At 39.6% G+C, this 24,820-nt stretch overlaps 1 protein-coding gene across 1 annotated transcript in view; it reads left to right on the forward strand.

The window, feature by feature from the left end:
- LOC125460057 (zinc finger protein ZFPM1) overlaps positions 1-24,820 on the forward strand; it is a 56,299-nt gene that overhangs the window by 15,561 nt on the left and 15,918 nt on the right. Inside the window, exons 3-5 of the mRNA XM_059651534.1 lie at positions 1,266-1,368; positions 15,050-15,295; positions 22,210-22,434. Coding sequence (XP_059507517.1) covers positions 1,266-1,368; positions 15,050-15,295; positions 22,210-22,434 — 574 coding nt within the window. The remainder of the gene's footprint in view (positions 1-1,265; positions 1,369-15,049; positions 15,296-22,209; positions 22,435-24,820) is intronic.

Here is a 24,820-nt window from a genome sequence, read left to right on the forward strand (position 1 = left end):
TCACTGAGTGTTAATAATTTCATTCCTGGATTTGTTCGTCTAGGCCCTAATCTCTGGAATTGCTTCCCACACCTCAGCACCATTCTGCCTCACTTCCTTTAAGCTACTACTTAAAATCTACTTCTTTGACTGAAATTTTAGTTATCTGACCTTTTGAGTTTGGACCAAAGTAGAGAGATGGTGATTTCCCAATCTACCTATCCCAAAATTTCTTGCAGTTCACGGGAAGACTAAATGCACTGCTTTTAGTCTCTGTTCCGAATTATTTTTCTTAGCTATAGACTCCACCCTCTGAATGGCTATAGCTTGAGACTAAACCAGTCTTTTCCGAACTTTGGTGTCATATACTACCCAAATGAGCTCCCAAGCGAACATTTGTACAATTGCTAGGGCTACTTTGTTTCATCACTGTAACACCTACAAACATTATCTCATCCTAGTGCCTCTGGTAAACTCTTATTTTTGCCTTAGCTACCCATATATTTGATTGTTCCAATACGCTGTGATTCGTCTTTCATTGTCTACTCTCCGTATACGTGAGGTCATCCAAAACTGTGCCTTGGCTCATAGGAAGTCCCATTCACCTGACACCCTGGTTCTCATTGTCCTGCATTGGCTCCCAGTCAGTCAAACTGCTTGATTTTAAAATACTTCTTGTTTTCAGATCTTTCTGCTGTCTCACCTTTGCCATCTTTGTTATCCTCTCCACTACACTGACAGATATCTCTGCTTATCACATTCTGGTCGCTTAAAAATTACTGAATATTAATCATTTCATTGCTGAATTTCATTGCATAGGCCCTCATCTCTGGAATTACCATTCTCGTAGGTACTGTTCTGCCTCATTTACCACCTGAAAGCTACTCCTTACAACTTACCTCTTTCACTATAATTTTGCTTATCTACCCTCATCCTGCTATCTGTAGCTCCGTGTTGAAATTTGTTTCACAGTAGTCCTATGGAGTGCACTGGGATATTTCATTACATAAAAGGAGGTGCTATATAAATATAAGTTGGTGGTGTTGGCATCTGATTCTGGAATTTAGTCTGGATCTACACAACAGTAGAATTGGTCCAAAATAAAATTGTATCACATGGATGCTAAAGTTATATAAATGCATTGAACTGGCTCATGATCATGGACGTTATAACGAATAAAATTGGCAACCAATATTGTATTTTGCGAAATATGTCAAATTTAGCTCAAAAACATGTCTCAGAATAGGAAAGCAGCTTTCTAAACTTATTATTTTCTCTCCTCACAGTATCTGAAAACAGCTCTGCAGCTGAAAGACGAATGGTGCTGGTTAAAACGACTGAAAGTATCAGTGAATGAAGAATCTGCTAATTGTACAATCTACTGCAAAGGTACGCACATGTTCTTTTCATCAACTCTAAATAGTTAAATGGGTTATCCACGTTAAATTTTGGTGAAAATTACTCCTTCTCTCATGGCATAAGAAAATTGGAAGGAAATGTAAAACTCTATTGGAAAATGAAACCCTGCAAGCAGCTGTAAATATTCTTCATGATTCATTGGGTGGCACAGTGTCAGTAGTTAGCTTTGCTGTTTCACAGTGGCACAGACTTGGGCTCGATTTGACCCTTGGCAAATCTCTGTTCACATGTGGGTTTGCATGTTAACCGTGTCTGCATTGGTTTCTGCTGGATGCATTGGTTTCCTCCCACAGTATAAAGATGTGCAGAGTCAGTGGATTGGCCATGCTAACTTGTCCATCGATGTGCAGGCAAGGAGGATTAGTTATAGTAAATGCAGGGTTATGGGTATAGGATGGAGCAGTGGATCTGGTTTAGATGTTCTCCACAGGGTCAGTGCAGGCTTGATGGGTCAAATAGTCAACTGTTTTAATTCTGCATGACTGTATTGGGAGTACTGATTAGTCTGTTGCAGAACCTAAGTCAATGAAACATAAGGAATATTTTCGAACTGGAATTCTGTCCACCCACCAGCATTAACTTTTTGCATCAATGGCAAGATTTTGCTCTCAAAATAATCTAGGTAAATGTCACTTGCTGTTAGTAATGCATAAATATTCTGACCACTTTGGATGAATCGCCAATGGACAAAGACAGATATTCAAATGCTGCTGAACATGTTACACAACCTTACTTTTAGCTTTGCAAAAACATTATCTTGCCGTCTAAAATGATTAAAAATAGAGAATCCTGGAAATACTCAACAAGCCTGACCTGTCTAGAGAGAGAAATATTTGAGTAGTAACCTTTTGATAGCAACTGAATCTACTAAATAATCCACCTAAACTGGCAGCCAATCTTAAAAAGCAATTGATCTAAAATGTTACCTCTCTACCTCTCACATTTAGTTCAGTTTTTTCATTGAGTGGCTGCTAATGAAAGGTCACATCTTAATGTTTCTCCTCTGGTACTGCCAGACCTGCTATGCATTTCCTGAATTTACTGTTTTCATTTCAGACTTTCAGCATCTGAAAAGTTTTGTCATCAGTTTGAAGAACGGTCACAGTACTCCAAATGTTTCACTGATGCTGCCAGGCCTGCTGAGATTTTCCAGCAATTTCTGTTTTGGTGTCTGATTTTCTGTATCTCCAGTTCTTTTGGTTTTTATTTTGAAAAGTTTTGTCCTTGTATTGAAGTGTCTTGGAGAGTGTGAATTTGCTTTATTTGTGTGATCGATATGAGCTAAACCTGCCAAAGAAAATTGGGTCTCATCATTCTGAGTTGAAGTAAGTAAGTGTTTATTTATGAAAATCAATCCCTCCGGCATGGAAAACTAATTATTCCAAGTACCGGGTTTCATTCATTCTGGTTTCATTTGTTCGAGTTTTTTTTTGTTGAAGTTTTCCTTTTTCACTCCCTCTCATTCTGATTTCATTACTTCTCCCCTTTGTTTCTTCATTCGATACTTGTTTGAGTCAGATTTCTTGGTCAGCAGTGAATAAATTCCATATGCTGTTCGTTATACTTCCACCTGCCCGCAGAATTTCTATGGGATTTTTTAGTAAATTGTGCTGTATTTGCAAAGCAACCGCACACACTGGCTTCTATGTACAGGGGCCCTGGGATGGGATAAGTTACGACCAATGAGCTTGAAAAATGGTTAATGAGCTGCACAGAATCTGGTCTCAGAAGTCAGTGGGAAAAGAAGCAACAATAAAGTGAAATATTTCAGTTCTCCAATAATAAAAGGAATGGGAATACTACATATGAAAACATAAATTTTCAGGGCCAACGGACTTGTTTAACAGCAATTAAGTCTTATCACAGCTATAAAAATGTACTTGTACTAAAATGGAGCAGCCATAACTTTTTTCAAGCAAATTTAGTGTGCATTTACCACTTATTGAAATCAATGAAACACAGTTCCTGTAAGTTTCAAAGTTGCACTTCTCAATGAGATACCATTCTCATACTGCTTCCTGGAAGAGCAGCACAACTTTGGCAGTAACTTTCCAATTTCTGTGTTTCAGTGATACACGCGTGGATTCTGAAATTTGCTGCTTCATTGGTGTGCACTGAACGATGGTAATGGATTTTTGGCATCCATTTGTAGGATGTAAGCCAGCAACCTGGTGTATTGTACTGTTCAGGTGCAGGATGTTCCACAGTTGCTGACATTGGATTCTGCATGGGAACAAGGGTGGGGCTTGTTGCAAGTTTTGCTTTAATGTGTCACTCAAATTAGTTCAAAGGTTAATAGGAGAGGTATTGACCTTTTGAGAGATTGACTCCAGAGTACTCAAATGCTGCTGTTAGATTTGAGGAGCTGGGGACTCATTGAGATCGTGGGAACCATTTGGTAATTCTTTGCAGTTGGAACTCGTGAGCAATCCTGGCAACATTATGGTGTAATGAAGTGTTCAGACTGGAGGAAGGCTGTAATATTTAACTGGTTTTTCTCAGGAGAGCTAAATTCGGAGACACTGCCAACTTATGTGAAGTTAACTTTCTATGAAAGAGCTGGAATTGTGGAGTAAACAGGTCCTGGATTTCAGTCTTGTTAATCCAGGGCACCACAGTTCCAGGAAAAGAGATTGACCACTGCGAATTAACAAGTCATTGTGGCATTTCAGTTCTGAGCAACTTCGGGGGAATTCAAAGGTACGATCTTCAAAAGTGAAGACTTAATGTCCACTGTGAGGTGACAAAGTTTAAATAAGTGTTATTACCTCTAATATCCGTAACATCAGAGTGGATTGATGAGAAATTTGTGTGCTCCGTTTTGATGACATCTATTATTTGATGTGCTGTCTTGGATATTCAACCTCATTTTGTCCATTAACCCATATTTAGCTCATGCTGATTTTAAATTTTACAGTATGTACATCATTGTTTTAGTTGTCTAATTTTGTATAGTAAAGTTCATTTTGTTAATTTGAAATCATGGCATCTTGTGGCTTTATTCTCATAGAAAGTGCCTAGGATTTCAAACTTTAAGTAACAAAGTTATTGGTTCCGAACAAGATCATAAGATAAATTTGATGGTTTTGTCTGGGATCGTAACAGTTGTTAGCCTCAGTTGTTTCTGCATTGGTTGATTAAATTGTCCGATTCTAATTTGCACTTCCTTCTCAATCCTAATGCTACTTATGTGATTGGTCAAGGAAGGAGATGCACAGTTGTTTGCCCTTCTCACTTTGGTCCTCAAGGCATGTTTCCCATCATGCTTATTAGCTTGCCTTTTCAGCAAATGACTCTGTAAGAAAATATTAAAACCTGAACCCCACAAGTGCAAATATGACCTGTAGCATATACTATTTAATGCCTTATTGCAACAAACTAAATCCCATAACTTTTAAAATCATTGGTTTTCTAATCAAATCAGAAGGTCCTGTCTATCTTCAGATACTATATTCCTTGAAGCCAAATCAATGTTTTGTCTACCAGTACAAGCATAAGTACAGTCGGGAACAAAAAGCTTTATAATTGTCAAGAAGTTTTCATATTTTGCCAGTTTGTAGGAAAGAAAGTCTTATCCAAAAGGCAAGAGCAGAAATCAATACAAACAAATTGTTTCATTCATACTTAATGGAGCTTGTGCACCTTTAGATGCTTGGTGTGAATTAATTTAAATATTTGTACCGTCAGCTGGCCATCTACAACAAAAGCATTGTCCTGTTTTTCTCACGTGGTGCTAAAAGTACCTAAGTAGTTCAGATTGTATTGTGTTGTATCTATATCTTGGGCAATTATCCAGTCCTAATCAATATTATTCTGAAACGAAAGTTTTATTCTGACCATTTTATGCACCCCATTGTGATCTTTATTGAGAAACTATCAATCTTGGATCTTCCATTATTATTTTCAAAAGACTTATCACTGCTTCCCTGACTGCTGAATGCATGACCTCCCTGCAGATTTATACAGTTGTTATTTGAAATTATATTGTTATTTCAAATTTGTACACACTGTGTAAATTCCCTTCACTGATATTCAGATTCCTTTTGAAAGTCAGAATGGAAGAAATGGTTTACTATTTTGATCTAATGTCAAATTAATTCAACTGAAAGTGACACAAAATATGTGGACAGCAAAAGATGGACTTTGTAGACCTCTTTATTTATTAAAAGATGCTTTAGCTTGTAATGGCAGAATCCAGATATTGGTCTATAATGACCACACAATTACAACAGAAGCAGAATTAATGCTATTTCATTAATTGGCTTTTTTGTAGGTACTTAATGATAAAAATTCATACCCACATTCAACCTCTTGGTTCACAATTAAATAGAATGTAATCTTACCAATCGTTCTTTGATGATTTGTGCACCTTAAAATTAGTGTGCAGTATTTTGTAAATGATTAAGTGTACCAGTTTGCACACAAGATTTGTAGCTGATAACTGCTTCCTTTTATTAAGTGGAATGGGCTGCCTTTTTTCTACACTAAACCAGGGTTAATGAGCTGTAAGAAACCACTCCCATTTTTGTCCCTTTTTGTTCTGAATCTGTGAAAGAAAATGCTGGTAAGGCTTTGCAATCGCCTTTCCTGATCAGGAATAATCCTCACTTCGGAGGAACCAAAAACTTTTCATGTCATACTCTGGGGAATTACTTCCATTGTCGCCTTAACATAGTCAAATAAGTTCAGGAGGCGATGGTTATCTGTAGTGTATAAGTAAACACGCTCTACTTCCAATCTTCCACCAGTTTCTATTAGCACATCCATTCCCACACACCAATTACTGTGAAATTGCTTTGGAACACAGGGTGTGATTTTCTGCTTACAGAAGAATGACAAGCATGAGAACATTACGTGATGAATTCAGAGAGCTGTGAAGATGGGGCTGGAGAATGGGACTAGCTAGATAGTTCTTTGGGGGACTGGTACAGACATGATGGGTTCAATGACCTCCTCCTGTACTGTATGATTCTCTCATTCTAACTTAATCAAGCATTAGCCTGATTCTTGCTATGGAGGTAAATTTAAGTCCTCCCTTCTCAAAAGACAAGTTGCCGTTCTTGCCATCGTGAGTTGTCGGCACAACATTGTGGGCTGAAGGGCCTGTTCTGTGCTATACTGTTCTATCTATGTTCTACGAGTCAAGCTTCATTTTCATGTATTAGCACCTTGTTAGTTTAATAACTTGATGGAATTAACTTCACCTTTCCAATTAACACTCTGCCCAATCGAGATACATGGATAACTCAATTGCAGCAATTGCTGGCAGCTACAGTCCAGCCTGCAGAGCGTGAAGGAGCAGGACAGCAGTCACCGCATCAAAGCAGAGCTTTTGGACCAAATGGGATCTACAGGATTTGATGTAGTGATGGCCATACACATGAAAGCCTGACTAGACAATGCCTTGGAATGTCCCAAGTTATTGTCTCTTACCTATGCCAATAGGTAACCCTGTCCCAATAGCCCAAAAGGTAACAGTAGCACTGAATTTATATCCAATGGATCATTCAGGGAGCTATAGGGGCCTTTGACATTTCACCTCAATGAACTTGCTGACTCTTCATCAACTCAGTAGTGCATCCAGAATGTCACTGATTCTCTCTTCACAAGAGCTACCACTTCATCTAGGGACCTGCCATTACTTGTCCATTCTGGATCACTTTCACAAGTGCCAACATTTTCTAAAAGCCATTCGCCCACACAGAGATGGTTGTTGGCTTACAAGGAATGCCCTCCCACCCTAGCTGATATCACCAGTCCAAACTTCCGACTGACACTAAGGAGAGGTACAACACTGTGCATGCTTCCTGAAGAGCCTTTGAAGAGCAGATTGTAGACACCCTGGAATTGACGTTCTAATGCCTAGTCTGGTCAGGTGATGTAAGCTCAGGCAGAGTCCCACATCTCAGTGATGTGCTGTGCCTTGCGCAATCTGTTGATAAAGCGGGGCATGTGTTGACAAAGGAGGAGAAGTGGAAGTAAGAAGAAACCTCAGTGGAGGAAAATCCTCAGGCTGGGATAAAGAAGTAAAGAAAACAGGACAATGTCCTACTGAGTCAGAGAGAATAGAGACAACCCAACAGACACCGGCCTTCAGGGTGAAGGAGTGGCCAGAGTCATTTTCCGTACACGTTGCACTTTCATTTACACAGTCGGATGTCAGGTCTCTGCATGCTGTTCTCAACATTCCTCATTGATTGAAATAGATCTCACTGCCTCTATAAAAGATAAAGTCTGCACAAACCTCACACAAATATTAATGCTGTTGCATCTACAGTACAAGAAACAGTACTGACTGGGTGCTCCTGGATAATTGTGTAAATATGAATTAAAGATATATGAGTCAGAGTTTGTAGGCCATTCGCTAAATTGTCCCAGACCATTAATCTGCTTCTATGTGCCTTACTCCCTCAGTAATCCTGCAATGCTGTAGAATGCAATGAGGCCTTGCACCCTTGCAATGCCCGAGGATCCTCACTGATAATGCTTCCAATACTCTGACTGTGACGTTTTGAGTTATTCCCTTCATTTGACTCCACGATATGAGAGATTTACATGTGATTTGGTTATCACCAACCTCCTACCCTAAGATTTTTTTAGCCTGATTTTGAGAACTCCAGACATTGGACACATACAGTTTTTCATCGTGGAGCCTGTAGGTGTATGACACTTGCCACCATCATCCCATAAGTGCTTATACAGGCATAGCTTTTGGATGTCCTTGATTCTGTTTCTACCCTAAATGCCATTGTTGACAACCACATCTCCTGATGAAATCTGAAGTGTCTTGACTGTAATCTGCAAGGGATATGTGCTTGTGTAATGGATGAGGCAATCGCTAGGCACCAAGGTGTAATGTTTGAAGTGGAGCAGTTTCAATTGTGAAAAATGCTTCACTGCTACCACTTCAGGTTACCTTCTAGAAAATTATAACAGACTTTGGAATAGTGCTAGTGAATATATTTAAGGTTCTTGCAAAGACCTGTGAATATATACGTATAAAATGTAGTAGATATATAAGTGCATGTACATATAGCGTGAATGTCTGTGTCACTGATGTTCCTGGAGAAGGTCCTTTTTTCTTAAACCCCCTCCTACCCACTATATCTAGGTGCTGCCCCAATGACCCGCAGTGAGAATGGAAGTAGTTTGCTGACTGGTACACCCTTGTTGTAGGAATCTTCTGGAGTCCCTGGGTCTCAGGCACCATTGTTTGAGCTGCTGTAGACAGTGGGGTCACTGCTTTGTCCTGGATGACACTCAAGAAGGTTAACATCATCCTTGCCAAAGCCCAAGTGATTGGCATGACATCCAACACCTTCAACATTCAGCCCTTTCATCACCAACGCACGGCGGCAGTGTGGACTATATGCATGATGTTTTTTATTCATTCATGGGATGAGGGCGTTGCTGGCCAGGCAGTATTTACTGCCCAAAGGGCAGTTCAGAGTCAACCACATTGCTATGGCCTGGCGTCGCATGTAGGCCAGACCAGGTAAGGATAGCAGTTTCCTTCCCTAAAGGACATTAGTGAACCAGATGGGTTTTTCCCGACAATCGACAATGGGTTCATGATCATCATTAGATTCTTAATTCCAGATTTTTTTTTTAATTGAATTCAAATCTGTTGTGGCGGGATTTGAACCCAGGTCCCCAGAACAATATCTGGGGACTTGGATTAACAAAATAGTGATAATACCACTAGGCCATTGCCTGCCCTAGATGTATTGCAAGAGGATAATGCTCCTCTGACAGCATTATCCAAACCTATAGCCTCACACCTGGAAGGATGAAGGCAGCAGATACATTGGAACACCATCACCTGCAAGCTCACCTCCAAACTACTCGCCGTCCTGACATTAAACTACGTTGCTATCCTCCATTGTCACCGGGGCAAAATCCTTAGTTTCTGTCCTAAACAGCACTGTGGATGTACCTGCATCAAATAGATGGCTGCTGTTTAAGAAAGTAACTCCCCATCACCTTTGCTGGGGAATTTAGGAATGGGCAATAAATGATGGCCTGGTCAGCGATGTCCACATCCCACAAATAGACTTTAAAAACAAAATGTCACATGGTGAGTTGTCCCCAGTGAATAGGAAGCACTGTGTCTATGATAGATTATTACACTGAAAGCCCAAGGTGACTGTGAACCCTTCACTGTACACCATGCATGTGATGAGGTGTGCAGGCAGTTATTCCATTAAGATAGCATACTTAGCCCAAATATTCCTATGAATATATGTTAGCAGAGAGACAATGATGCAGGATGTAGCAATTTCATCCATTTTCTTTTGGCACTGTGCCCTTGTGAACTGCTAAAATCCACCGACACTGACCTTCTGAAGAAATCAGTCTGGATGGGTTTGATGGGAGGGCTGAAAACAACAAATGCTGGAGATTGCAAGTCCAGATAAAATGCTTGTAATGTGGGATTGGCAGAACAATGGTGTGTTTAACCACCAGACTTGAAAGAACAGTCCCACTGGGCTTTGGCGGGTGGACAGACAGGACATGGTGACAGAGAATATAACAAATAGAGCTAAAAGAAAGGGAAGAAATGGGAATTGGTTCACAGTTTGAAGATGTTGAATTCAGTATTAAGTCCAGAAGGTTGTAAAGTGCCTAGTCTGAAAATGAGATGTTGTTCTTTCAGTTTGCACTGTGATTCACTGGAGCGCTGCAGCAAGCCCAGGACAGACAAGTGTTTATGCGAGCAGGATGCTGCATTAGAATGACAAGCTATGGGAAGGTCGGGGTCATGCTTGTGCACAGACTTGGGGGTGTTCTGCAGAGTGGTCACCCAGTCTGCATTTGGTTTCTCCAAAGTAGAGTAGGCTACATTGGATGCAGCGAATACAGTACATGAGGTTGGAGGAGGTACAGGTGAAATGCTGCTTTACCTGGAAAGACTGTTTAGGCTGTTGGATGGTGACCAGGGAGGAGGTGAAGGGGCAGGTGTTGCACCTTCTGCAGTTACATGGAAAGGTGCTGTGAAATGGGGGATAGTGTTAGTGATTGAGAAATGGACTAAGGTGTCCCGGACAGAACGATCCCTGTGAATTACAAACAGGGGAGTGAGGGAAACATGTGTTTGGTGGTGGCGTTCTACTGGAGATGTTTGAAATGGTGGAGAATGAACCTTTGAATGCAGAGGCTGGTAGGGTGTAAAGTGAGGACAAGGAGGACCTGATTATGCCACTATGAGAGATGGGAAGGGGCAAGGCGGAAGCACGGATGATAGGTCGGATGCAGTTGAGGGCCCTGTTGACCACCATGGGTGAAGGAACTGGGAGAATGGGATGGAGTCCTTCCAGGACATGGGATGTGACAAGCTGTAGTGAAGGTAGCTATGGGAGTCAGTGGCTTTGTAGTGAATGTCAGTAGACAGTTTGTTCCCCGAAACAGAGGCAGAGGGTTCAAGGAAAAGAAGGGTATTGTCGGAAATGCACGATATGGAGGTTATAGAGAGGTGGAAATTGGAGGCAAAATGAACAAATTTTTCAAGTCCTGATGGGACCAAGAAACGGCACTGAAGCAGCTGTTGATGTCCCAAGGAAGGCATTGTGGGATGGGCATAGTGTAGGACTGGAACTCCTGGTGTCACTCTCATGAAGAAGATCTTACATCTTTCCCATCAGAACATCTAAGGAGGTCACAACTAAGTTCAAGTCAAGATCCCTTTTCCTCAGCGGCAATTTCAAGAGAGTTGGGGGTGTGGGGCAATTGACTTGCAGTGAATGAAATGGTGTCCAGCTGGTGCTTGAATATGTGTCAAAATCTTCAAATGCAGAAGGTCCAGCCATGACCAAGGACTTCCTGCTTGCTGTCCCCATTTGATTTGCTAAGTCACTTGCATTAACATTTTGCTGCCTGTTTAAAAGTAATTTTCCCCCATGTTCTCCAGGACACTGTTGATAATGGCAATTTCTCTCTTGGTATGAATCTTGGGCACCATCTGGAAATTTGTCCAAGTAGAAATTCTTAATGTGTTTTACTGGCAGAGAGTTGAAACAGTATTTGAAAAGACTTTACAGATCTGTTCAATTTTATATTTACCTGATGTTGTACACCTACGTCCTCCAGCAGGAATCTGGATAAAATTTATGTCTGGAAGTTTACACACCACATTCCCCACCAACTCTGGGACTGGGCTGCCAGAATCTAGCCAATGAGTGTGGACCCTGGATGAATATTATTGTTTTTTTTCTCACCTGCACAGTTGCATTGTGGCCAATTCTTGCTACTATAATGGCTTTTATGTTTCAAGACTGTGGTGGATAACCTCTGGTGCTTAGTGAGCTGGAGAAAAAGTTCCTAATCTGATTGGGTGAACTCCTCAAAGGAATCTTTACTGAAGTTAAATCAACCATGATTAAAATAAACATTCTATACAACACAATGCGCCACTAGAAAAATGCAAACATAAAACGTGCTCTTTAGGTCATTACTTGCTAATTTTGATGCTACCAAGAATGAAATACCAACACTGGGAAAAACCATTTTGCAATGGTACATTGTGAATAGAAATAGATTTCTAAGAAACATTAGCAATAAATGTCTTGAAGTGACAAAATAGAGTTCAGTAAAACACTTCAGTTTTTTTTACAAAATGAATTTCATTTAAATTTTTTTCTATGATTTACAAATATTTTGGATCATATTGGTTTCTAAAGTGGTTTACAAAGATATTCAGAGAAAGCAGGACCTGCAGAGGCTGGAGAATCTGAGATAACAAGATGTAGAGCTGGATGAACACAGCAGGACAAGTAGCATTAGAGGAGCAGGAAGCCTGACGTTTCGGGCCTCGACCCTTCTTCCTGAAACATCAGCATTCCTGCTCCTCTGATGCTGCTTGGCCTGCTGTGTTCATCCAGTTCTACACCTTGTTATCATATAAAGATATTCGGTTATTTTCATTTTCTGGTAAGATTTTGGCTCAGCCCTTTATAAGATATTCTCTTCATGAAAGGTGCAACCACCAAGTCTGAGTAATGATAGTAGCGGGACGCCTTGTAGATCGATGTGATAATGATTTATCAGTGGAAAAAAAACCCTTTGTGGTTTGTAACAGATGTGGTTATGTTGCTCTGTGACAGCGGTTCCCTCAGAGGCATACATGTCTTTTGTTTATATGTGGTAGAAATTATCGAATGCCATCTATCTAAGACTTTATTTCTCCTCCTCATACCTATGTTAGCCAAGTGTACTCTCTGACCAGCACAATGTAAAAAATTGTTCTAAATAATCTCCTATTTTCTGCTGTCACTAATAATGATATCCAAAAGATATCCTATGCTAACAGTGTGCTAGGTAGTTGCGATATGATTGCTCCTTTATTTATCTAGTTCACTTAAAATTGGAAACAATTCATGTTCCTTGTTGCTACTAGGTCAGTCAGGGGCATCACTAATGAAGAAACATGATCCTAGAACGATTTAACTTTAAAGCTGCTGGAGGCTGCTCTACACCCAGGTGGCTGCACCAGTGAATGGAAAGTCTAGCAAGTTCTAGCTTGTGTCTCAGCAGCTCTCTGACCTCTTTGACATTGTGCCACAAGTCTCACTTCCTCTTAAACATTTGTCCTTGGATGCTATTACAAATTAAAAGTACTGATCCCTCCCAACCACTAGTCACCCAGTTTGGATAGATCCTCTTTCCCCTGAAAGAAAAGTACACATTCTAGTCCTGTTTAACCACTGTTACTATCATTTACGTGGGCATTGATTTTTGTTGCTGCTATAAATTTCCAAGGAAAACAATGTACTGCATGAGTGGAAACTATTTACACATTTGTAGAACGTACAGTTGGTTTTAATTCTTAATTTAAAAATCTGCATGTAATGTGATTGAGCTATGTTGTTGTATTGTTTTAACAGATCTTCATGTTGCTGAATTCTCCATGTAACTAATGCAGGTGATCTGTTCTCCCTAGTTAATATTTTATGAAAGATATTTGCTCTAGCTAAATTTATCCCCACTTAACCTCTGTCAAACAGAGTTCTGTAACTGTGCTCTACTTATTCCCCTCCTTTAGTCACGTCTCTATTCCCTACTTCCCCATGCTTTGAATGCTGCCATTCCCAACTTTTACTCCCTGGTAGTAAAGTTGCCAACCTCCATGCTGAAGACTTCAGCCTCCAGCACTGAAGGTGACAGCCTGTTTACTTCTGGCCTGAAGTGAACTCCTTTCATGACTTCCTGTCAGATAGCATTCAGCTGCATTCTAGTCCATTTATTAATCATTGGTCGCATGTCTTTTCACTTAGGAGTTTTTGTTTTTTTTCCCAGTTTCTTCATTGCTGAGGAAGGATCACCAGACCCAAAACGTTAGCTCTGATTTCTCTTCGCAGATGCTGCCAGGCCTGCTGAGCTTTTCCAGCAACTTGTGTTTTTATTTCACGTTTACAGCATCTGCAGTTCATTTAGTTTTTAATTAATATCCATCATTCCAGTTGTGTTGTTCAGTTTAATAATCCTGTTCTTCATTACTGGTACACTCTGGCAATACGTGAGTACCAATAGTATCTGGCTAGCTTCCTACATTACAGAGTGCAGCGTGCTCCAGGTTTTGGAAGAGCGCCTGTTAATATTTTAAAAGCTGGCGAAACATCATGAAAGCTAGACTGGATTTATCTTTATCCTTACAGTTCTTTAAATGAGACTCAAGAATCTAGTTTATACTCAAAGAACATGCGTGCCAAAGCAGAATTACAAAAGTGAAAGATTTTATAGCTACTCTTTGAGTTACATTGCTTTTAAAGCTGCTGTGTGCTTTCCACTTTATGTTTATTCAGGCTGTGAAATAGAATGTATGTGATGTTTTGTTCTAATAAAATAAATTGGTACTGGATCATCCTCTGAATATAAAAGTACTGAATTGGTTTTCCATTAGGGACCTTAACTGGTACTTTGTTCAACAGTGCACCTCCATGTCCCTGTTAGAGCCCATCCCATTATGTGTGTATATGGTTGTGATAGAACTTGCCAACATCAAGTGTCACAGATGTTAAAACAATAGCAGGTCCATATGATATCGAGAGGTGACACCAAAACCATTGCTAGCTCTCTTTACCAGGCATCATTGTGCAGCAGCCTCAATCTTGCATATTTGTACAAATAGGGAAAGGAAGGCAAATAAAACTCCCAGACTTCTTCACGATCATGTGGATATTTGAACCATGGAATAATTATTCCCATAATCCATGATGGTCTATTTTCAATAGGTTGCTGTTCTGATAACTAAATCCAAATCTGTACATATGGGTAGGAATCTTGTGGAAACACAATCAAAAAGGAGACTTTTGATAAGAAAGGCAATGTTCACTACAAATTAAACTCACTACTTTAAGAGAGAAAAATTAGAAACTGGATTGAAAAATGAAGGAAATATGTTCAGTACTGAGGTGTGCTGTTGAACAAAGTACCAGTTAAGGCCCCTAATGGAAAACCAATTCAGTACTTTTATGTTTAGAGGATGATCCAGTACCAAGTTACTATGTTAGAACAAAACATCACATACATCACTTTTTAGGAGACTGTCTGCTGCAAACACTTAGGTATATAGAACCTATTGTGTGTATGGCCAACCTTTGACATTTCTTGAACACCTGAGGATTATTTCACAAAAACATTTCGCTTTTCTCTGCAGATGATCAAATCTGGTGCAAAACCACAAAACCAATCACTGAAGGAGAATGTTTGACAGCGATTGTTCATCCTTTGCATCAGAGTAACAGCTACCCAGTGTTAAATCTAAGTGTTAAGACGGAGACAGTAAAACCTGCAGAGTGCTCAGATCAAGCAACAACCTACCCTGCTTCATTACATTCTGATATCCAGCTTCTTCCTCAGCAAGCAGGCATGGCTGCAATTTTAGCAACGGCAGTTGTCAACAGTAAGTTCTATACAGTAATTGTTACTGTGATAAGCTCTTCTGGCATGTATTGCTAACTAGAGATGATTAAGCTAACTGAGTGAAATTTAAAGTGTCGGGAAATGGTAGTGTATTGGTAATGTCATTGAGATAGTGTTCCACAGGCTGGAGGCTAATGCACTGAGGACAGTGTTTGGTGGAATTTGCATTTGATTAATGAAATCTGAAATTGAATGCTAATCCCAGAAATGGTGACCATGAAATGATAATTGATTATGAAAAACAATACGATCTGGTTCAATAATGTCCTTTTGGGAATATAATTTGCCATATTTTCTGTGTGTATTTGGTAATTATGATGGACAATTACATTTGAGTCCCATCACATGACATACTGATGATATCAGGCGCATTTTGGGTAGGAAACAGTTCAGTCTAATCTTGCTGCCTGTAGCAGGAGCGTCCCATAATAAAGCTTCTGCTGTCAACAGCTCAGCCACCTGGCCCTTATTGGAATTTAGCTCATGAAGACAACTGGCATTGAGGATTAAAGTGCTTAGAGATCCACCTGGTCAATACACTGATTTGTCAAAAGATAAAGAACCATGGTCGTCACCACAAATCTTGGAGGCACTTCAATGTAAGAAAAGAAATCAAAAGATGCCATCGCTGCAACAAAACAAGTAGAGTCAGTGAGGGAAAACAAGAATTCACCTCTAGAAAGAGGAGAACAGTGTTGAAGAAGCTCACCATGTACCTTCCTGAAAGAACACTGAATAATAAGAATCTCACACAAGGAAATGTTTTGAGATGTGTGTATAGACTTAGAAAGAAACAGGCAGCCTCAGGAATACAACAACAATATCAATAACAAAAGCAAAGTTGCTGGAAGAGTCACCAGACCCGAAATGTTAACTCTGTTTTCTCCTCCACAGATGCTGCCAGACCTGCTGAGCTTTTCCAGCAACTTTGTTTTTGATTCTGATTTACAGCATCCGCAGTTCTTTTGGTTTTTATTTAACCTCAGGAATACCTTGTTTTAAACTTAAAGAAGTGAGGTAGGCTAAACTTTTCATGGTACAATGGGTACATAAGCCATTCCCATTTCATAAATAAAGCACTGGTTGGAAATGCTGGCTGTTTTTGATGGTACGATGAAAAAACATAGAGCTGGAACCCCTACCCAGTGAGCTTCCATTACTTTGTTCAAGCTAAAAACAAATTGAAGTAGACATTGTCATCCCTGCATTCCTGACTATTACAGGGGTGGGAGAAATCTTTAACTTCCCAAGGAGTCTGGTACAGCCAGTTCCAAAACTTATGAAAGAAACAGTGGAAATTCTGCAGAACCACTTTTCACCAAAACTATTAGTGATTGCTGAAAGTTTTGGTTTCCATAAACACAACCAACATGATGGTGAATCTCTAAGTTCTTAATAATTTTAAACAAATATAGCCAAATTCTATGAATTTGGAGACAACGCAAAGACAGACTGGTGTGTGGTTCAAGATGTGAAACAACCCTGAGGTTATTGATGGAAAGGAATCTAGACTTAAGGAAAGCACTAGAAATAGCAGTCTCCATGGAAATTGCTGTAAGGGAAGCTCAACAGCTAAGTTTGAGCATGACAGTTCACATAGTGCTGGCTGAGGGACAAGCACCAAGGCAGATTTAACATTGCCATTGATATGCATAAAGAGATCATGCAACAGCAAATTGCTGGATAAAGAAGCTGAATGCAGAAATTGTAGTTAAAAAACAGCTCATTGAGCAGGTGTATTTGAGAAAGAAACACGAGAACATAGAAGAAACTCATAAGCACAGGAGCCAAACAGTAGGAAGAAAATCTCCAAACAGACATGAAAAAATCTCAGAGTTAGTCTGAAGAGGAGCTGTTATTAAATATATGGGGAATCATTGGGCCACCAATACTATGTCATTCCCTTATTGAACAGCAAATTGGGAAGAATGGAAGTGGAGACCGAAGCGGCAATTTCATTAATACCTGTAAGTATTAATGTATTGGGAGAAGCTGAGTCACACTGTTTGCAGTTTTCAAGAAGGTTTGTAGCTCGGGTTGTGGATGAGGTTGTAGACCTGCTGGCCGAGCCGGTGGTTTCGGTTGCAAACATTTTGCCACCCTGCAAGCTAACATTGTCAGTGCGCCTCCGTGGATGTTCCGTCCCGCTTGTTATTTATGTCTCAGTTTGCTGGGGTGGTTGGTATTACTTCCAGTTCTGTTACTCAGTGGTTTGTACACCGGATCTAATTCAATGTGTTTGTTGATGGAGTTTAGGTGGAATACCAGGCCTCCAGGAATTCCCTGGCATGTCTCTGTTTGGCTTGTGCGATTATGGATGTGTTGTTCGGTCAAATTCGTGTCCCTCATTGTCCATGTCTAGTGAGACCAGTGAGAATTGGTCATGTGTCTTAGTGGCTAGTTAGTGTTTGTGTATCCTTATTGTCAGTATTCTTCCAGTTTGGCCTAAGTTGTGTTTCTCACTGTCCTTGCACAGTATTTTGTTTATTACCCCAGTTATGCTGGTTTTGAGTATGGGATCTTTTACAGTTGTCAGTAGCTGTTGTAGGGTGTTGTTGTTTTGTGGGTTACTCTGCTACCTAGTGGCCTGAGTAGTCTTGTGGTCATCTCTGAAATGTCCCTGATGTATGGTGGAGTGATAAGCAATTCTGGTCGTGTTGTGCCTTACTGTTGTGGTCTGTCTTGGAGGTATCAGCGGATTTGCTTTCCGGGAAGCCATTTCTTTTGAAGGCTTCGTATAAGTGCTCCTGTTCTTTGCGTGATACCTCGTAGGGTGATAAATTCACTGGCTCAGTGAGCATGTCTACAACCTGAGTCACATTGTGCTGCGAACCTTCACAAATTGAGCTAATAACATATGCAGTCAAAGTTGTGCCTTTAAGGGGTTCTATCAATGTGAATCTTCAGTTATTTGGTCAGTCCCAAGATTTGTACTTATTTGTCATAGAAAATTTTCCGCCATTATTGGGAAGAACATGTTTGAAGAAAATCAAAGTCACTTGGGCTGAAGTAAATTGCTTGCTAGATTTCAGGACTAATCTATCACAAATTCTAAAGAAACATACCATTATTTTCAATGAGGATCTGGGAAGGATGAAAAAGGTCTCTGTCAAATGGAAGATCAAAAATAAGAATCAAGCAAGATGTTGCAAGGTTGCATCGATGCCTTGTACAATTAGACCAAAGGTCAGGGCAGATTTAGAGAGGCTGATCAAGAAAGGGGTCCTTGAAGCCGTAAATGCATCTGAAACTATTTTCAGGTCCCTATTAATCCAGTACTGTGTGCTAAGCACTATCCTTTTCTGGAATAGATGTAAGTCCGATTTTCAGTAAAAATGACCTTATTCAAGTCTGAATCTCAGAAATACTTGACAATTGTTATACATAAAGGACTATGGGAATATAACAGACTTACATTTGAAACACATCTGCACCCACATTACTCCAAAGTTCTGTGGATCAGATTTTAAATGGGAATGGAAGACTGGTGTTACTTAGATGATATTTTAGTCACAGGGACAACTAGAAAGAGCGTCTTCACAATTTTAGATGCTCCTCTGCAGAGACTCAAAGATCATGGCCTAAGGGTGAAGAAAGGCAAACATGATTTTTTAAAAAATATTCCATCAAATGTGTGGGCCATGTCATTAATATTAATGGAGTGCACAAGTCACCTTCAAAACTAAAAGCCATTACTGAGGCACCAGCACCTAAAAATGTCAACCAATCAATACCATTTTTGGGCTTGCTAGGTTTGTTCCAACTCTTGCAACTATTCTCAAGTTGTTGCACAATTTACGACACCACAACCCGAATTGGAAGTGGAGAGTTTTCACACAAGCAACTGAGACTTTATTAAAGTCAGGTGTCCTAACCCATTTTGACCCAAATTTACCGTTGCAATTAACGTGCGGTGCATCATGTATGGAGTAGAAGCAGTTGTTTCTCACATATGATCCAATAGTAAGGAGAAGCCAATAGCTTTTGCAAGAAAGATTGTTAAACAAAGCAGAAATGTATTATGCACAGACAGGGAATGAAGCTCTAGGAATCATTTCTGACATTAGACGATTCCACCAATATCTGTATAGCCAGGAATTTACTCAACTAATAGACCACAGACCATTGAACTTAATATTTGGCATCATACAGGGATGCCTTCTGTAGCAGAGCCGTATGCAGAAGTGGACATTGTTGCTGTCAGCTCACAGTTATACAATTAAATATCAGCATTCCAACTTATGTAGCAGAGCTGACAGGCTCTCAAGATTGTCTTCACTAAATGAGTTGACTGCAAACAGACCTCGTGTAGATATTTTCCACTTCAAACAAGTAGAAAGCATTCCAGTAATGGCAGTACATGTTCAGATGTACACCAGAAATATTCCACTACTGTCAAAAACGATGGGCATGGTACTTTGTGACAAGATTACAGGAACAACCCTAAATCTGAAGCCATGCGTTACAGAAAAGCTAGAAAGATCTGTAAAAGCAGAAAGTCTCTTGTGGGGAATAAGGGATAACACTCCACTACAGCTAAGAGAATGTGGGTTAAATCAAGTGGCATGGCCTAAATAAAGGAGATAGCCAGAAGCTATTTTGGTGACCAGGACTCAACTCCAAAATTGAGAAGGTAGGAACATGAGCAGCTTGCACAAGACTTCACAACCAACTCTATTAGCTCCATTATGCTTGTGGGAATGGCCAGAAAGGCCTTGGCAAAGATCCTTACTGACTAGCTTTTGAAGGGCAAATGTTTTTCATACTGATTGATGCACAGACTAAATGATCTGAAGTTTCCATCATGAAGATGACATTTTCAGAGAAAACCATTGTAAGATTGGGGGTCATATTTGCAAGGTTTGACTATCCAGAACAGATGGTTAGTGATAACGGTCCACAGTTCTTCTTTTCCTCAAGAGTTTACAAACTACCTAAATCAAAATAGAATTCAACATATCTGATCAGCCCCTTAAATCCCACCCATGAATAGTTTGGCTGAAATGTTTATTCAGACAATGAAACATTCCTTACAGGTAACTCAAGAACAAGGAGCACTGTCCACAAATCTCAGCCAATTTCCATTAACATACGGGAACACAATCCACCTGGCGACTCAAAGTTCTCTGGCGTTGCTCATGGTAATGCATCAGTTGTACATAACATTTGATTTGCTGAAACCACCATGACAAACGACATTATTGACAGGAAAGAACCGAATCAGGTTTTCCGACAGGAGAACAAGACCAAACACTGTTTTCCAAAAAGGTCAAGAAGTATCAGTGATGAGTTACACCACCTGGTGAGAAGTGTGTACCAGCCAACATCGTAGCACCGACTGGACTGGTCTCCTTCACCATACAGATGAGAGTTGCTGTAGAATGGAGTAGATGTGCAGATCAACTCTCAGCAACCAGAGCGAATGTGCCAGATGCAATATTAACTGGGGATCCATAAGTAACTGCCAAATAGAGACCTGGAAATCAGAATAGCAACTGGAGCATCAGAGGGAGACTGCACCTTAGGAGAATACCATGACAATTTATGAACCTATTAAGTATTCAGTAGACTCAGGAAAAGACACTGACAGATGTTCCTATTGTACCTAAAACACCAGAAGTTAAAGCCAATGAGAAAAATAAACAGACATCTGTGGTGTGCCACCGGCCACACAGGAATTGGCTTTCTCTGCTATATCTTATCTCCTAACTTGTATGTATGATTGTAAGAAACATGAATGTTTCCATTGCAGAAACCTCTGATATATGGGGGTGGGGAGGTTGTTGTGTATTTGATAAGTATGATGGACTGTCACTTTTTGGTCCAATCACTTAACATTATGATATTATTGGCCATTTTTGGGTGGTGAGTAGTTTAGTCTAACCTTGCTGCCTGTAAACAACTTGATAATAAAGCACCTGTTAACTCTTCAGCCTTCTAGTCCTTATTGGAATGCAACACATAGCTGGTCTGGCTAACCTGAGACTGCACACTGACAGTAATGGGGTTGATTCTTAACTGTCCTTTGAAATGGTCAAGCAAGGCATGTAGTTCAAAGGAACTTATGGACGGGTAACAAATGCTGGCCTTTCTACCCAGACCCCATTCACTTGGTAATTAAGTGGGCAAATGCAGCAGGGCCTTGCTTAGAAGATAATACCTCAAACAGTGCAGCACCGCATCAGTATGGAAATGGTGATGCTGTTGATGTTAAATGCTAATTCTCTGCAGAAGGACATGAAATGCTATTTTTTTTGTTTTAGAACAGATGGATTTTTACTCTTGTTCCCATTCTTTTCATTCCTATTCTTTTCATTCCTTCAATTTTAGTAAATGTGTATTTGTCCAATGAAACAAATCTATTCGTTTAGCACCTCATTGTTTCCATGCAATATGGCATTTCAGAGTACTAATGGCATCAGTACATCTAAAAAGATTATCAATTAATAGACCTCATGTTTTGTATTTAAAATATCTACAAAATTTCCAATGAGCTTCTTCATTGGGGAATAAATTAAACCTATATCTAAAGATGTTCTGTGGCAATATTGTAGTGAATTTTTGGTTTGCTTCCGTGATTGCCCTTTTGTCTCTTGAGTTGACTACGATCGTCATGTCACTGTAATAAAAGACTAAGTGAATGACAGCTACTACTCCACAACGAAGAGGGGAAGTATAGGAGGATTGTCATAGGACAGCCTTTTCTCTAACGCAGTTTAAGGTATTGTTAATTGATGTCTAGGATTAAATTACATGCACATCCTCCTCTTTTGTGGTCAAGAGAAACAAGACAAAGCTCCTCACCGTAAAAGAAAATTAAAAGTAAATTTGGTAACTTGTTGAAGTCGTATTTGTAGCTCCTCAAAAGATTTATTTTAAACTTGGCTGTTCCAGAGGACATCTTTCCTTGTAAATCCTGTGGGATTTGGTATCGGAGTGAAAGAAACCTACAAGCTCACCTGATGTATTACTGTGCTAGCCGGCAGAAATCTACATCGACTCCTACAGAGGAAAAGCTTAAGGATCCTTCTCCACATGAGCGCATCTGTCCCTTCCCGCAATGCAATAAAAGTTGTCCTAGTGCCAGTTCCTTGGAAATACATGTTCGTAGTCACAGTGGTGAGTAAATTTTCATTTAAGGATAAATTATTTTAATATAGCTGATGTGCTTTGTGAAGTACCTTAGTTGTAGGATCGGATAACAAGATGCTGGACTGCAGTCTAATTTAACAACAAACAAAATCTAGAAAACCTCAAATAGTGAGACACAAGTGAATATTAATTAAAACATCATTACTAGAATGTACACACTTGAAGGAGCCATGTGCTTTGTTTTGATATTGTTAGTTTGAAGTCAAAACAACCAATTTTAAAAGAATGGCAGTCAGAACAAATTCATCAAGCCGAAGTTCATGAACACCATAAACTTGTATTCACCGATACTGTCTTTAAAACAGACTCATGACCATAAAAACTAACAGCAAGAGTAGGCCATGCACCCTCCAAGCCTGCTGTAGAGTTCAGTAAAATCCTAGCTGATCTGATTGTAGCCTGAAATCCACTTTCCTGCCCACCCCACAACCATTTGATTCCTATATTAGTCAAGAATCTATCCACTTCTTCCTTTAAAAATATTCAGTGACTCTGCCCCGCCACTTGCTGTAGAAAAGATGGCCACGAAGTTTCAACTTTGAGGGAAAAATGTCCTCCTCATTTCTATTTTAAGGGAGACTCCTTTCTTCGTTCCCCTAGCTTTCTCAGTTCAAGTTTCTCTGACAAGTGGAAATATGATTTTAGCATCTAACATTAAGTCTCATCAGTATCTTATATGCTGCAATAAGTTCAGCTGTTATTCTTTGAAACTCTGGTGGCTACAAATCCAACCTGGCCAACCTTCGCTCGTACAAAAATTTCTTCATTCCAGGAATAGTCATTGAACCTTCTCTGCACTGCTTCTAATATCATTTTGACCTTTCTTAAGTAAAATTTGTAAAGTGCTTACGCGCAATCCGAGTGTTGTGCAGCATAAGGCTGACATAGTAACAATTCAAAAATCTGATGACATGTTCTCTTATACAATTAACCATATAGCATTTTCAAATCTGGGAGTAATGGCATGTGTTCCAGAAATAATACTTTGTGGTTCTGGCTTTGGTGACATGTTAGCGATGCTAAGGACACTGAAAATATAGTTGCATTCCACATACAAGGTGCCCAAAGCACTGAAAATACATACCATGAAGATCAGAATTTGGCAGCTATTTCCAATATCCAGTAAAACAGTAGCAGTCCAAGATTTGCATAATAATGAATTCCTGAAAAGTTTTGAGTTGATTCATATCACTTGTGTATTGAATTTTAAGTTAGGTTTGTTTTTGTGTAAAATTAATTATCTGAAATGTGACTCCAATTGTAGTTAGTTGTCATGGATTATTGAAACAAATGTTTACTTTCCTTTGTAACTCTTTAATTTCTTCCTCTTTGTTGGCTGATCCATTGGTTTAACAACTGTATTGTATGATTGTGCAGTTTTGTATTGTATTTAGAATGCACAAATGATTCTTTTGCTTTGTTTGAATTGCAAAATGTGAATGGTTATGTGTAGCTAAAGTGTGGTGCAAGTTTGCTATCTTCCAAATAAATAATTTCTGAACTCAAAAGCCATTAAATTAAAAGTTTTAGCAATTCCAAAGCTCCCCCATTATGGGGTTATAGGCCAAATGCTGGCAAATGGGACTAGATCAAATTGGGATGTCTGGTCGGCATGGAAAAGTTGGACTGAAAGATCTGTTTCCATAGAGTGTGAATCTATGACTGTATTCCTTCAATAAACGACCACTGAGTTGCACCTTTCAACTTAATAAAGTTCTCGGTAAAATCTTTAAAATCCTAAAAGATTTTAAGGTAAAATCTTTGAACACAACCATTAAATCTTAAGTAGCAACCTGTTGGCTCGTGTAAGCCTTGGTTCAATCGTAGCACTGTTGCCACTGAGTCAGACTTGAGCATGCACTTTAAACTGATAGTTGAATGGGTGCTAAGTGAGTTTAACTTACGTTTTAAATGTTTCTTCTTTTTTTAATGATGTCAAATCAATATGCTGCCCACCCTCGCAGATGAACATAAAACATACCATGAAGATGCTTAAAGTAGAGCAGGTGTGTTCTCCCAACATTTGTCAGTTCTTTTTCCTCCATCAGCATCACAAGACAGATTTTCTGAACATTTATCCTGAAATTTGTGGGGCCCTGCTTTGTGCAACTAGATTGTCAACTTGCCCTGCAATTGTTGATACAGTTGTCATTAAATAGCTACGCATGAATTTACAACACGTTAAGGTTGTGAAAGATGTCATGTAAATGTAAGTTCAGTATATGTTTCACGAGCTTCTGGGCAAATGTCTATTTTGAGAAGTACATCACAAAATGTAGCCTTCCATCAGGCAATTGATTTTAGCTCCCCAAAACAGTTGTACAGAATTTGCAGTATTTCCACATGACTCTGC

Source organism: Stegostoma tigrinum, chromosome 16 (genome assembly GCF_030684315.1).
Source record: "Stegostoma tigrinum isolate sSteTig4 chromosome 16, sSteTig4.hap1, whole genome shotgun sequence".
Classification (NCBI taxonomy): Eukaryota; Metazoa; Chordata; class Chondrichthyes; order Orectolobiformes; family Stegostomatidae; genus Stegostoma; species Stegostoma tigrinum.